The sequence below is a fragment of the Xiphophorus hellerii genome, chromosome 3 (assembly GCF_003331165.1).
Source record: "Xiphophorus hellerii strain 12219 chromosome 3, Xiphophorus_hellerii-4.1, whole genome shotgun sequence".
In the NCBI taxonomy this organism is placed as follows: Eukaryota; Metazoa; Chordata; class Actinopteri; order Cyprinodontiformes; family Poeciliidae; genus Xiphophorus; species Xiphophorus hellerii.
In genome coordinates, this window is record NC_045674.1 from 28,524,686 (window position 1) to 28,539,798 (window position 15,113).

General features: G+C 38.4%; 1 protein-coding gene across 36 annotated transcripts in view; it reads left to right on the forward strand.

The window, feature by feature from the left end:
* Positions 1-15,113, forward strand: part of rims2a (regulating synaptic membrane exocytosis 2a) — a 159,749-nt gene that overhangs the window by 105,480 nt on the left and 39,156 nt on the right. For 32 of the 36 annotated variants that reach the window (XM_032557765.1, XM_032557728.1, XM_032557740.1 and 29 more), the window contains 4 exons: positions 873-1,011; positions 3,915-4,031; positions 8,949-9,134; positions 11,358-11,464. In XM_032557765.1, coding sequence (XP_032413656.1) covers positions 873-1,011; positions 3,915-4,031; positions 8,949-9,134; positions 11,358-11,464 — 549 coding nt within the window. Of the gene's footprint in view, positions 1-872; positions 1,012-3,914; positions 4,032-8,948; positions 9,135-11,357; positions 11,465-12,418; positions 12,515-15,113 lie in introns of those variants that run through there. The other 4 variants (XM_032557741.1, XM_032557736.1, XM_032557747.1 and 1 more) reach the window with 4 other exon arrangements.

Consider the following 15,113-nt stretch of genomic DNA (forward strand, 5'->3'; position numbering starts at 1 on the left):
AAAAAAAAAAAGAATCATTATTATGTTTCGGATTTTTTAAAAGGCTATTTTCATGTTTAATGAACAATGTTAACACAGCAGATAATATGCACTTTTATTGAAAGGTAGCACTTTCATTCTTGGAATAAAAGCAACTTGACATTCGGAGAACAAAGAAGTTGGAGCCGTTGCAGAATGGCTTTTAGTTTGGCTTCTTCTAACTTATGATGGCACGTCGGTTTGATTTCACGATCATTTATCATGAATGTTCAGATTAAATAGATGAAAATGTAATGCGCTGAAAAAACACAAAATCTTACAAAGTATTTTTCTTCCAGGTTTCTGGTGCCGATATCTTAGTGGACTTGAAACATGACAAAACAAACTTGGGAGTAACTTTCCAGCAAGAAATAGGAGCTTGTTTTAAGTGAACAATTCCTTAATATTGATGAAGAAAATATAATTCCACTGGCAAATTATTTCACTTCTAACATGAGAAAAATGTCTCGTCAATAATTAAATTAATCTTGAACTAATACATTTGTCAATATTAATTTTTTTTTTTACTTAAAACAAGGTGCTGTATCTTGCTGAAAACATACTTGGAAATGACTTTTGTTTTATTTCAAGTCAATAAGTCAGTCATGTTTAGTTGTATAGGACATTTTAACAACAAGACAGTTCAAAGTTCTTTACATCGTAAAAACACAAAAATAAAAAGTCACAAGTCAAGTGTACTGAGATATTTGCTCTAGAAACTAGACTAAAAATACTTTGTAAGATTTAGTGTGGAGTGTGTGTATTTAAGTATTGCTCTAAAAGTTTTGCTGAACCGGCGTGGATCCATTTATTACCCCTCTGTACCTCCGGCTATATGTTTTTGTTTGTTCCAGATTATCGGCCAAATGGAAGAGACTTCCGGAGCTCCACGCTGTCCGTCCCGGAGCAGATGATGTCGTCTAACCACTGCTCTCGGTCGGCGGACATAAACCGGGCCCGGTCGCGCTCTCCCAGCGTCCCCCCACCCTCCAGGTAATCAGAGATTATTAAACTGGAGGACCGCCCTTGTTTTAAAAAAAAAAAAAAAAAAAAAAGTTGAAGGTTTGGTTTGGAGTCAAATATGTGTTACTTTGAACTATTTTACATTCTTATTTTGTGTCTTGAACATTTTCAGGAGTAATTTTTCAGGTATAGGAAGGTACAAGAAACTTTCAGTCACCTATTTGACTCACCTTTCTAAGCACTGCTCTGTCTCTAGTGATGTGTAAGTACGCCGCTGTGCCTACGCAATTCAAGGTGACATTTTTAAAATCAATAAGATGCTTATTGGACAGTAGGGGACAATTTGTGATGTGAATGATGTCTACTAACCAACTCAGAAATCTTAATGCATTCTTCGTAAGAGAAGATGTAATGTAATACTGCCTTTTTACAGTTTCCAAGGACACACAGTCCTTACATACTGTATATGTGTACGGAAGATTGGGGCGACTGAAAAAGACAAAAGAAAAGATTTCTGACGTTTTCCTCAAAATTCTGACATTAATGTCTGAATATTAAAGTCAGAATAAAAAAGAGAACATTGATTTTAATCTTCTGAAATCAAAAGTTAGAATTCTGAGAAAAAACGTGATTTTTTTTTTTTTATACTTTTCAGTGACCCTTATCTTCTTCCGTAGATATGAATATTCTGGGTTGTTTAAAATAAATAGTTGCTTCTGTCTCCCCTCCCCCTTTTAGCCACAAAAAACCTGAAGGTTTGCTTCACTTTTGAACAGAGTTGACAACATTTTTGCCAAAAATGTATATTTTCTGCTTTTTTTTGTGATTTCAATTTGCCTATAAGGCATTTTCCCCTCTACTTGAATGCAATTTTTTATCTCATTCTTCTCTGTGATCATTTGCAGTAAATGCTGAGTAAACTATGTAGTGCTGACATGTATTTCACCCTCTTTATAAAAGATGCCACCCTTGATGGGAAGGATATTAGTTATCCTTCCCCAGCACTTATTCTGTTCGTCTTTTTATTTTTTTTATTTTTTATGTTGGGTCGGAAAATGTCCATCCAAGAGTCCAATCACGGCCTTGGCACCGCCAGGCTGCAGCTACTTTCACCCCGGCCAATCAACTTTATTTGTTATTTCAAAGGCTCAGCCTAAATCAGTGTCTGATACAGAACATGCACTTATCTAAATTGTCTGGGAGAGCACTTCCTTGAGTGTATTCCATCTGCTTTAATTAACAGCATCTGGTAATTTATTTAAAACTGTTGAAAATGACACTGAAAATGAGTCATGCTGAATTTGGCGGTGTCTCAGTCAGAGCACCTACAGTATTAAAGGAAGAATACCCTGACAGAATTTATAAGGTTTTTACAAGATTTTTTTTGTTAAATGTATGTCCTTTTACTTTTAAGTCTTGCTTTTTGATGTTCTGAAGCTGAAGTGACTGCTCTACAATGTGGCTTCACGGAGAAGCAGTCTTCTTCAGAGCGGACCCATCCTTTGACAAAAGTCAATGAACTGCAACATTTTTGGTTTCAAAAGAAAACCATTTTCTTTGTACACTCTTCTACCTGCTCACCAACCTTACGTCTTACGATGGGTGAACTGCCATGACCTCCAGGTGCCTTGGTGCTTATGTAACCGACATAATGACATAGGACATAGGGCCTCAGAACTGGCTTGAAAGTGTTTCCTGAAAACACTCATGTAACCACCACCATGTCTGAAGTGTGCCGCCCTGCCTACTCCTTTTATAGAACTGGTGCGTCATAGCTGCAATAGGTAACTTTTTGCTAAAACTGCGACCATGTCCTGACAGTAGAATATGAGGTAGAAAATCTGTGAAGAAAATCGAGCTGCCTTTTGCATAAATGCGCCGCTCCCGGTCAGAAACAACCAATCAGAGCCAGGAGGAACATCTCAGTCAACGCGTTCAACGCGTTCAAACTCAGGACTTGTGCTGCTGCTTTGCTAGTGACGGAGACTAGCAAGCTAACGACTAGCGTAAGCTAACGTCACAGGAGAACTCCTGATAAGTTGGGTTCTCGACGGGCTCCGCTGTGGGGAGAGGAGCTGTAGCGCAGCAGAGATAAAGGGGGAGAGGCCTGTAAGGTGTGCTTGTTCAAACTTTCAGCCTAAGTTTAAGGTTTTCTCAGAACTCTACTGCAGCCTTAAGTAGTGTTAGCTCCTTCTAATTTTTAGGACTCCTCTCTGTCCTTCCCTCAACTTTCTTTAAGTTTTTATCCACCTTTGAAAACAAAAATATACTTACATCTACTAAGCCCATTTCTATCGTCTTCAAATTCCATCTTTGGGAAATCTTTGCTCCTCAGCTCTCCGTACTCCATCTTTCCGCCCATGATTTTTCTTTCTGTCTTCCAAACGTCCTTTCCTTTTTCCTGTCTTCATTGTCGCCTCTCTTCTTTCTCCTCACCATATCCGATCCATCTCTGTCTTCTCTCCTCCCTCCGTGTGTCTGCAGCCATTTTCTCACCTTACCTCGAACCAGACACACTCAGCTTGCTGACGATCCTCAAAGGGACCTCAGGTATACTTTTGTCTGAGTTTGCATGAAGCCTCATCTCGACACATCCTCTCTTAGTTCTCCACCCACAACCCTTAAGGTGCCTTCTGCTTTTATTTGGTTGTTTCACACTTGACACTCACACTACGGGATATTTTCCCCATACGCCATCATCAGTACAAACGAAAGTTATGAAAGTGCGCCAATGGCGTTTTGTCCAGTAGAGGGGGTTCCCCAGCAGAGATACGTTTGATTCTCTATCCGTGTAATCTGATAAACCTGCAGTTTTTGACTGGTGCCTCTAATGGAAATCCATAAGTAATGTATGATATTACCAGCTGTGTGCGTAGAAGGGGGGAGGGAAAAACTAAATTGAACACTTATTTTATACCGTATTTTTTTGCCAGCCGCAACCACGGCGTGTTCCCAATCTGCAGAGAGGAAGCAGTCAGGTTACTGCGTTCCACTCGGATGACCCGTGCCTATTCAGAGGGCGCCTACTCCTCCAACTTTGCCTACCAGAGGTATTGAAGTGTACCACCGCAACATCTGTGCATCATGTTGTGGTCTCCTCGAGTCGTACCTCGTTCGTCTATGATTTTTTTATTTTTTTGTCACCGTGAGAGTGATGACTGAAAATGATATCTTATCTGATATCATTTTTTTTTTTTTTTTTAAGTCATCACCGCTCTGGAGTTGAGCAGTTGTGAAAACACGTCTACGCAACTGCCTCTGTGTGTGGAGACTCCGAGCTCGTGGTGCTGCTGGTGTCTGTGCCGTTTCGCTGGTTGTGCAGTTAACTGCTGGCCAATACTTTACTGTTGTTGTTTTTGATGGTGTCGTTTATTTGTCCATTTTCCATTATGCAAACAGCGGCACTCTATGTCAGCCCAGTGGTGTGGAGTTTTTTTGAGTCTTGTCCTTTCTGTGCTATTGGCAGCAGTTTTTCACTCCACCAAAGTTTGGCATGACTCTAAATTTGCCTTTTTCTTGTTTGTTGTTCCTGTGATGCTGTCCTGACATCCAGGCATATCTAAGAACATTGTCAGTGTTCTGGAAAATTACTTGAAAGTCAAGAATATACATCATTCGTTACTTTACGGAAAGGCTTCAAGTGGCTTAAGTTGCCTGTTTTTATGCCTATGAGGATGTGTGTGACTGTATAAATACAACAAACTTTCCTTAATACCAAGCTTTTCTTTAGGTCAAGCTCAGCCTGTGTGTACACTTTAGACCAGAAGCCACTACACAAACACAATCAGCAGGAATCTCATGCTAATTTGGGAGTTTACTTTTTTGGTTTTAAAAATTACACCATTCAAAATGTCAGACATTTTTTAAATAGTTGTTAGGTGTACAGTTTTCAATTTATTGTGGATTCTCTTTAGTCCACATCAGATCAAAGTGATATGTGTAGGCTCAATAAGTTTCCATTAAATTATGAATTTGGATTAATATGAGTTACAGCAACATTTTATTTCTCTTTGGGATCAAAAACGTATTTTTGAATTTCAATTTGAATTAAAATGTCTCTTGGCAAGTTGCAGAGAAATCCTTAACAAGACCCTGACGTGATTTTTGTCTAAATGTTTCACCTCTCTTACGCTCATGTTCATGTAAACAAGTTTGTATCGCAGCGCAGACGCAGCTTTTCAGCAAAATCCATAAATTTTTATTAGGATGGACTAAATAAAACTAATACAATTTTCTGAATTTTTATCCAACCAGAATCGTATTCCTGCTGGGCAGAACATTTGCCCAACTTTCAGCCAATGAGCTGCTGATTAGCGGTCAAGTTGGAGAAATAACAGGAAGTCCATCTTTGTTGTTCTCTGGGAAGTTCGGCGGCTTGCAAAAGTATGCACACCCCTTGAACTTTTCCATATTTTGTCACATTACAATCACAAACACAAATATGTAAAGTAAGAATTTTATGTGAAAGACCAACACAAAGTGATATACAATGGTGAAGTTGAAAGAAAATGATAAAACCTTTTTTATTTTTATTTTTACAAATAAAAAACTGAAAAGTCCAAGGAACACAGGTCAGGGAGAAAACTGTGGAGAAATTTCAAGGCTATAAAAAGAAATCTCTCTGTATTTGTGTAGGCAGCTACAAAACTTGCTTCACTGTGGAGGCTGACACAGATGTTCCAGTGGCTTATATGACTGGACATGCATCAAAACTGTTTTTTTTAATAGATTAAGCAGACTAGTGTTAAGCTTCTCAAATGATCCTGACCTTGTGGAAAATGTGGGGACTATGCCAAAAAACAACAACAAAAAAACAGATAACCAGTCCAAATATATTAAATTTTACCCATCTTGCCAAGAGGATTGATAAGGTATTTGGTTAGATTTATGCCAGAGGCTTTGTCGATGGCTGCGAAAATCATTTGGTTGACCTGCTAATGGAGCTGAAATTAGTGGGAGCTGCATTTATATGTCTGTATGGTCTGGCAAACATAAATTAAAAACTGTCCAAAATTAATAAGACGTTTTTCCTAATGATTACTGTGTGTGAACCTTTCGTCAGAACTCCATATGCCATGCAGTGCTTATAAGATGTATTCACCTGTCATTGCTTCTACAAATCAGTCAGGACACAGTTTGGCTTTTTTGACATTTTTTTAGATAAAAAGAACAAGACTTTAATGTAAAAATTAAAACTAATTTCTACAAAATACTGAAAAATAAAAAGTTAATCCGTTTTTCTTTTGTTGTTGGTGTTTTTGACAACAAAAGTTTTGAGTTTTCTTGTAGATTTCTTTGTGAAAAAATATTTTTTTTTGCTTTTTTTTTTATCATGATTGACTTTTAAAGAAATTTAAAAAATATCCAAGGTGAATACTTTTTATAGGAATTGCATATGCTATATTCAGTGCAATATAAATGAAATTATGGATATCAAGAAACATTTGATTTTCGTGGCACACATCCTCTTTTTTGAGCCATGCAGTGTAATTGTGTTAGGATTTTGAGGCGGTCTGTACCGACACATGGAAACATAAATATTCCAAATTCAGAAAACTAAAAGACTCCAGCAGCGGTTGGAGGAATTCAATGGGGCAAAATGTGTTTTCTGGATGTTTTATCACCGTGGTAACCACTGAGATGTTGTTTTCTACCTGCTGTAATCTAAAAGGACATCTCCTCTACTGGACAACTGAACTGCCAAACTCAACCATCAGCTGGAGGTTTTGACACGACAAGGAAAATAGAACACATTGTTTCATTTCTAGTTTTAAAATCTTGGTATCAAAGTTATGGGTTATAGTTTGATTGAATGTAACTTTTCTGTTCAGTTTAATAACCATGAAAACTAATCTGAGACAAACAAACCCTCAGAGTTTTCTGTAGACATGAGTATAAAGGTTCATTTTGATGTTTTTGGATCTTTGATAAGAAGCAGGTTAATTCTGCTCAAGTATCAAACAACATGCATGGTCTAACCCCCTTACGACATTTTCCGTTTTTAGACTGTGATTAAGTTCTTTTGTTCACTACTTTCACACGGTTCAGTTTACTCCCTTTCTTTTTTTCCCCCCCTGTTTGTAACGGTTAATGCGTCTGCACTGTCTGTGGCTTCTTTAACTAAATGTGAAACCTCACGATCTTTTTCCTTCTAGCTTTCCAGGACGATATTTTCCCTCCTTCACACTGCGCCATGACTATAACACAAATGTTTTTGGAGTAATAAATGCATCAAAAGCAAATTCCAACTTACATGCAGTTACATGCCACATTTTTCTTCACATCTCACACTTTAGGTGAAAAATAATGCATGTAACATAGCTGTTCTTTCAGTTTAGGTCCTTCTGACTTCAATGAATTTGTAAAGTCAACCATAAAATGAACAAATAGCAGGCAAATGTTGAAAAAAAAAACTTTACAAAAAGAGGCTCGTTAGCTGACCAAATAAAAAGCATTTTAGTTCTTTAAGACCGTTATCTACTGTGTATGCGTTACTGTTTTGGTTTTTAAAATTATCTTTAGGAAAATTGACAGTAGCATTTTGCATGCTGTTTTTAGATGGTTCCCGAATAATTTCTCAATTTGAACACTCGCATGGACAAATTTGTTTACCCTTCCGGTAAAAAGCCTTAAAATGAATTAAACTTTTATTCCAGTGACATAATTTAATGCTAGAAAAATCAATCCTGCTGGCTCATTTAGCGATGCACATAACGACCCCTTAAAAACACACATGACTGGGACGCGTGCCAGGAAAAAAATCATTTTCTGACCTTATGTCACAAACATAAACATACGGAGTTTTAACTGGAACCATATCCTTCGGTCAAGTGAGGCTAAGGTTGATATTTAGCATCACTAAACTCTCCAGGCGGGCTCGGAGCGAAACAAAGGGCTGAATATGAAAGCATCTCATGTCCACTGTTAAGTTATGCGGAGGCTCTGTGACGCCGTCGGCGTGTTTCTCCTCCAAAAGCTCCGGGAACCTGGCTACAGCTAACGGCGTCATGAACTCTTTGAAATACCAGAATTTTTTTGGTAAAGAATCTGATGCATATGGTATGCCTGAAATGATGCAGAAGGACAGAAAAAAATATAATTAAATTCAACAAAACAGCAACAGAAAACCTTGGTGGACCTGGTTAAAAATGCGTTGTCGATGGGTTTTACACTGGAAAAGTATCCTAAAAATGTGACCAAATCAGGGTTAAATCTTATGGGGAAGAAAAAAGTGTAATTTTTAGAGATTTGTTAAAACTGCCACCATGTCCTGACAGTAGAATATGAGACAGATAAAGTGTGAAAGAATCAAACTCCTCCACCTTCTTCCTGTGGTCCTGCTGTCATCTGCAGAAACACACCGCTCCCAGTCAGAATCAACCAATCAGAGCCGGGACGAGGGTCTCAGCGCTGTCAAACAAACTCGTGTATGCGCTGCTCACACCCTTCCCCTCAAGTTTGATCAAATATGAAAAAAGAAACATAATAGAAGTTGCCTGGCTTTAAGAGTGTTCTTTTGTTTCACTTTCAGTGCGAGGATAAGCGACTGCAATAACATTAATTTAGTTTAAGGCTTTTTACACATACTTACCCAGGTAAAGTTATGCATTTTCTTGGCACAGTAAATAAATAAATCACATATGTTAAATATAAACATTAGAAATACAAACCTCCAAATGAAAACAAACGATGTAATGAAGACACGTTCTTCATTGTTGGTGTATTTTTTTTTAAATTAAGAGAAAAAAAAGAATAAAACACATTCCAGATCCAATTTCCTATTAAAAAAAAAAAGAAAAGCTTAGCGACTATTCATAGTCATAATAAATGTACAAACCTGCCCTCCAACATACACAGAGGGAGCGAGCATTTTCCTTACTCACCATGCCTTCTTTCAATCCAGCTTTCTGTCCCAGCCCAGCTGGAGTCACACTGAGTGCCTGCCTGTCTCTCAACAACCTCTGTAGGAACCACGGAGCCATGGATAGACACGAGTTTCACAGCAGGTCCCGCTCGGCGGACCAGCGGCCCACTATAGAACGCCTCTCGTCCCGCTCGCGCTCCACCGAACGACCCCACGACTCTTCCCTCATGAGGTCGATGCCATCTCTGCCGTCCGGGAGGTCCGCGCCCCCCTCCCCTGCCATGACGAGGTGTGAGCCAGATTGGAGAGGCTTGCGAAAGCAGACTTAGCAGCTAGCTGGAGGTTTTGGCTACGCAGTCATTTTCCAGAGTCGGAGCTATACTGAAGGGGGTTAAAAAAAAAAGAAGAAATTTTTTAAATAGATTTCTGTTTTGCCACCTAAATTAAAAATCGACAAACTTGAGTTTGATTGGCTAACACTGGGACGTGAGTAATAGAACATTTTTTGCTGTGAGGGTCTGTATGTGTTTACTGTATATAGGAGATTGGATGAGTGCGTGAAATTAAATAGGCAGCAGTTCCATGTGATTTTCCAGCAGATTACTTTGATATTTCAACTCGATTTTACCAATTTGCTGAATGTTTTAGTTCTATACCATCATTTTGAGCTTTAAAGGGGCAGTGTTATGCGTTTTCCAGCCACATAGTGTCATTTTTAGCACAATTGACTAACTATGTTACCTTCAGTTCACATATGATTTAAAAGAAATGTGATTAAGTAATTTAAAATTGAAACTGGGCCTCTATTGCTTTGAGAAAGTCCTGCTCTTTCCAACACTGCACCTTCAGGTAGTCAACACAACATGGCTCCTCTATTGACCCTTAGTAATGTTTTTACCAGTGTTGCATTGAGAAGTAGCTCCTATAATGAGCTCAGCAGACACAGAGTTCCACCAGATGTTTGCTAATAGCTACTGGCTAGTCTGAAGGAGCTGAGTGAACGAGTCACAGAGGAGAGCTGCTCTGTGATGCGAAAGTTTGGAGGAGGAACTGCGGCTCGAAGGCGGAGCTAGGTCCACCCAAACGTTTTGTGCAGCTTGAATGCATGGAGATTAAAGGATTGCTCAAACATGCATGAAAAAATCTAATCAATTCTACAGGTATGTTTTTGATGAGAGAACAACATTACAACATGATGCAAAGCTCAAAAAAGTCAATTTTACGTAACACTGCCCCTTTACATCAACCAAGATTTTTTTTTTCGCGTCCTCCAGCATTGCTCAACCTCTGTTAAAATGTTTGTGCAGCTAAAATCTAGCGCAGCCTTAGAGACTTGTTCCCTGAAGCTCGTACCCGACTTATTCCTGACTAACTCATTCTGTGTGAACAACCAACCCTGTTTCCCAACTAAAAACACTCTCATAATACCCTGCCACCCTGCCTTACTTTACCTCACCCCAGTTCACTCCATTACCCGTTCCCTCAGTAACCCCCCATCCCCAAACCACACCTGGCCACTTTTTCCCTCTTTATTTCCTAACAGCACTGTGGATGTTCTGTATTTTCTTTACACATAACTCAGGCACATTAATCCTAACCCCATTAAATAGCTTGCTACCTCTTTTTTTTAATTATTATTATTATTATCATTATTAATATTTCCACCACACTGCTCATACACTTGTGAGTATAGCAGTGATGAGGGTAATATTTTTTTTAACTTTGATTTCATTATTAACATCAACTGATGCTGGTTATCCTTGTGATGGCATTGTGTTTTGTTTTTTTTGTTTAATTTACTTTTGATTTCAAGCTGTTGAGAGACGGTATGAACGCATGGTCGCACTGGTCTGCTGGATCTGCATTGAACTCTTTTCTCCCTGCAGCCCGATGAGTCGACTGTACATGCGTTCGTCTCACACCGAGCGTCTTTTATTGCAGATCAGCTCCCTGCAGTTGATGTGACCCTCAGCCTCCATATCATGTGCCAAAATGTCATCTGTTCAAAACCCAGAGAGTGAGAGTGAATTGAAGGGTTGAAATTGTCTCCTTTTTTGCAACACCACTGATGTACGGAAGAGGATTAGTGCCAATAAGAAAAAGAAATTCTGACTTTAATCTCAGAATTCTGACGGTTTTTTCCCCCCTCAGACCTCTGACTCTTGATCTCAGAAGATTTATGTCAAATTCTGGAAAAATAAAAAAGTCAGAATTCTGATTTTAATGTCCAAATTCTGAGAAAAAAAGTCTAAATTATTCTCTTTTTTTCAGTGGTCCTAATCCTCTTCCGTACTGATGTGTCTGAATGACCTACAAATAATATTCAGCGTCATTTGAAAATGGACCAAATGAATTATCGACCCAAGATAAAATCATTTTCCACCACTGCTATAGTGGCATGACCTAACAAAAAGAAGGTGTTTTTGCTGTAAATCTGTGATGTGGGTGCAACATGGCCTCGCCCCACCTTCTCTTTTCTTCTGCTTCACGTTGGTTTCTTTTTGTCACTCAGGGCACATCCTCGCAGTGGATCTGTCCAGACCAGTCCCACCAGTACTCCTATGTCCAGTAGACGAGGGCGCCAACTCCCACAGCTTCCACCCCCAGGAACAGATAGAAGTAAGTCACTCGACGTTAGCTAACCATGCTGCTTTGTTACTAGAAGCACTCGATGACTCCGCTGTTTGGGTGAATGGTCTACTGACATTCACGTTTTGACGTAAAAATGTGAGATTATTTGTCTACAGAGTTGTTCCACGTATGGTTTGATTGATGCGTTTCTGTTTTCTCACGACAACACAATCCACCTTCGTTTGGTTTATTTCCGTTTCTCTCTCAGAAGATGGAAATGAAGGAAAACAGTCAAATGAAGGTTTGTATCTGGTTTGTGTTTTTTTTTTTTAGTCTATCAGGCAGAACGTTTTGGTTGAGTTGTATTTCTCTCTGTGAAAACTCAAACCTGGTCTGCGGTGCCTCATGTCTTCTTTGCACCCTCGGCTTGCCTCGTCTTCATTTGTTTCTGACCTCCTGATCCGTCTGGATCCTGCAGGTTCTTCATAAAGCCCCTATCTGAGCTCGTGGACTTGCGGACTAGGACTAACGACAGCAAAGTGTTGCTACTCGGACACTTGTAAATTACATTTACATTGTAAATCAATGTAAATCATTAGTAATTCTATATGCACAAAAAACATGAAGTTCTTTAGCTTTGCACGACCTCTGGGGAAAGAATTGGACAAATTGAAAGGAAAAATAGATGTGGGGTTGAGTCTCTTTAGAGAAGGACTTTCCTTAAGTTCTCCAGGTCTTCCAGTGTCTACTTGAGTCATTGTCACTTTATTTCTTCCTTACTTCCTTTCTGTCTTTAACCAACTGTACTTCTGTAGTTGGGAAACATTTCTAGAAATGGGACATTTTCCAATGAAGCTTAATGTCAACTGGTTAAGTTACCTGATCTGAGGTAACTTAGCCTTCCTTCCTATGGAGAAGCTGCGATGTTGATGAAGTGTGCCCGTCCTAACCAGCTGTGGTTGGAAGTTCAGCGGCGTCTCGTTATAATTATAAAGTGAATAATTTTCTTTAAACTTTACGTGCCAGCTGAAGAGGCAGCAGGAACGGAGGGAGCAGGACCGGAGAGCAGGGCCGCTGAAGCCCACAGTGTTCCTCCAGGTGTGTTACCTTCCACATAAACCTGCTCTAAAGCGGAGTTCCTTTTGCAATAAAAACCGTTTGGGTCAATTATTTACAATGCTATTAAGGAAAAGAACTTACAAAGCGGGTCATGTCTGTGGACGAGATTAATATACACGGTTGGAGGTTTCAGTACATTCACCCATAAGCTTGAATGAATGATGTGAATGTTGGCAGAGACGTGGGTTCCCCACAGTTCCTACTTCCTGCTCACCCATCTGTTTATGTGTTCTGTTTGTTTTGTTGACTGAGGCCGTAATAGTGCTAACTGAACCAGTGGACACATTGGGACAGACTTAAAAAAAAAACACTAAACAATTTACCAAGCAATCAGAAATCATCAACAACCTTCACTGGCATGGTTGCAAACTGGCACATTGTCCCATCAGTCCAGATGGATTCTTGCTTTTTTATGACACAGGTTGTTTTTTTTAAGCATTACCCTCAGAAATGGATCTAGATGCACTCTTTGGATTAGATGAGAAGGCAGAGTTTACTGGCTCCAACTTGATAAACTTATAAAATATCTGCCTTCTCGTTTGTTCTTTCTAACTCTGTTATGTTCGGCAAACTCGTATCCATGAATTTAAACACTTCCTGAAGTTATGGAGCTAAATTGGGGCCATAAAGTCTAATCAAATTAAAACTGAAAAAAAAAAAAAAAATTAAACAGAAAAATTGTTCAAAACTACTTTCAGATTATTTTTCTCAGTTTCAAAAGTATTTTTCCAGTTTAAAATTAAAAAAAAAAAAAAATTCAGTTTTTTTATTTCTCTTTTGAACAAACTTCATGGCCTCAATTTAGCTCCACAGCATAAACTCCACAGCGCGCATAACTCAACAAAGTATCATTCAAAGTTAAAACAAACAACACTCTCTGGGTAAGTGGTGTGTTTGTGATCTGATCTGTGGGACGATGTTCTTCATTGCTTCAAAGTTTCACGGCCTCATTGTCTGACGAGCGTCGATCTGCTTCTAGCTGCCAACAGCGAAGAAAAACCCCAAGGTCCTCCTGTAAACGGAAGGAAAGGCAAGTCCTCTGAATGCAGTGATGCTTTGGGTTTGCTGTGGAACCTGCCATTCTTCTGCCTCCTGTCCAGCTCGTGATTAAGGGTGTAACAACACATCAGTTTTAGGTTCAGAAGAGCCAGACCAAACATGATTTTAGCAGTATTTTGGGGTAAAACAAAAATCTAGTTCTTTTTCTTTTTACTAAAAAAAAAAAAAAAAAAAATCTGTAATTTGTTTGGAACGTCCAAGTTTGTGTTTATTTGCCAGAGGTGAGGAGAGCACCCAAAATTGGTATTCAAGTATGAATTGCACTACTTCAGCATGTTTTCAAGTAAAAGTTAAAACTAACCATCTAAGAAATCACCCAAGTAAGAGTTAAGTTTTTTTTGTTTTTTTTTAAATGCCACTCAAGTATTTTGTAACTATCCAAATGATCTGATTTAATATTTTAAAACGATGTCATCAGACAGAAAATGTAAAGTTGTACAAATTCTGGTGATTTAAAGACTTAAATGAAAAAGGTAATAAAAACTGATAACCTGATTACAAATTACAGGAGAAATACATTAAATATCGGATCGGATCATTATAAAACTTTTAGATAGTAAAACAGAGATAATTAAATGCGATACAGTTTTTAAAGTTTTTAAAAAAAATCTGTCATTGGTAGCTAACAAATGTACCAGCTGCAGCATTTTTATTGTTCTTACCAATCCTTCTCATATCTGCTATGTTGATACTGGTTTGAGCTTCTCAGTCCAGTCTTTATTTTTTCATAAGAAATATACTTTTTTTAACGTGAGATCTTCTTGTTACACCTCTATTCTCGACGTCTACTTACTGTGATTTGTTTTAGTCTTATTAGTTCTGCACATTTCTACTTTCCTTTAACTTTGTTCTGTTTGTACTTCTTAGATTGAACAAATTAATCCCTGTATGTCTTAAGTAACCTGAACAAATAGGAGATATATTTGTTTCTGATATTATTACATTTGTTGTGATTTCTAGCTAGCATGCTCTCTTCTGCCTTCAGTACGTCCTCAAATACCTAACCCACCCTTAATGCTAATGCTGAGTTATTTTTACCCAGCTCTAACAATCATTTCTACCTTGAAGAACAATTATTATCAAACATATGCCCATAATTTTAAAGTATTTAATAAGATTGGAACTCTTTCTGGAGTGCTATCAATTCAAGAACAATGTTTAACTTTTTTTTGCAGCTACAGTAATCTGGTAAAAGTACAAAACATCTTTAGTATTTTTTGGTTTCCTGCAGGAAAACATCATCTAAAAGAGGAAGCAGAATCGTTTAGAATAAGAGACAGTTTTCTCAGCTGACCAGCAGATGGCAGCATGCTCACAATCTTTAAACAGGAGCTGTCGCTGCTTTCAGCTCTTTCTCTTTCTTACTCCTAGTGTTTATTTTTTATTTACTTATCTTTTGGCATGTTACAACTCAGTTCTACAGTTTTTCCTCACATAAAGTACGAAAAATACTTTTCTCCAAGACAATCTGGGGTTCTCTGTCCTCCAGTGAGTGTGTGTGTATTTCCCATAGAGGTGA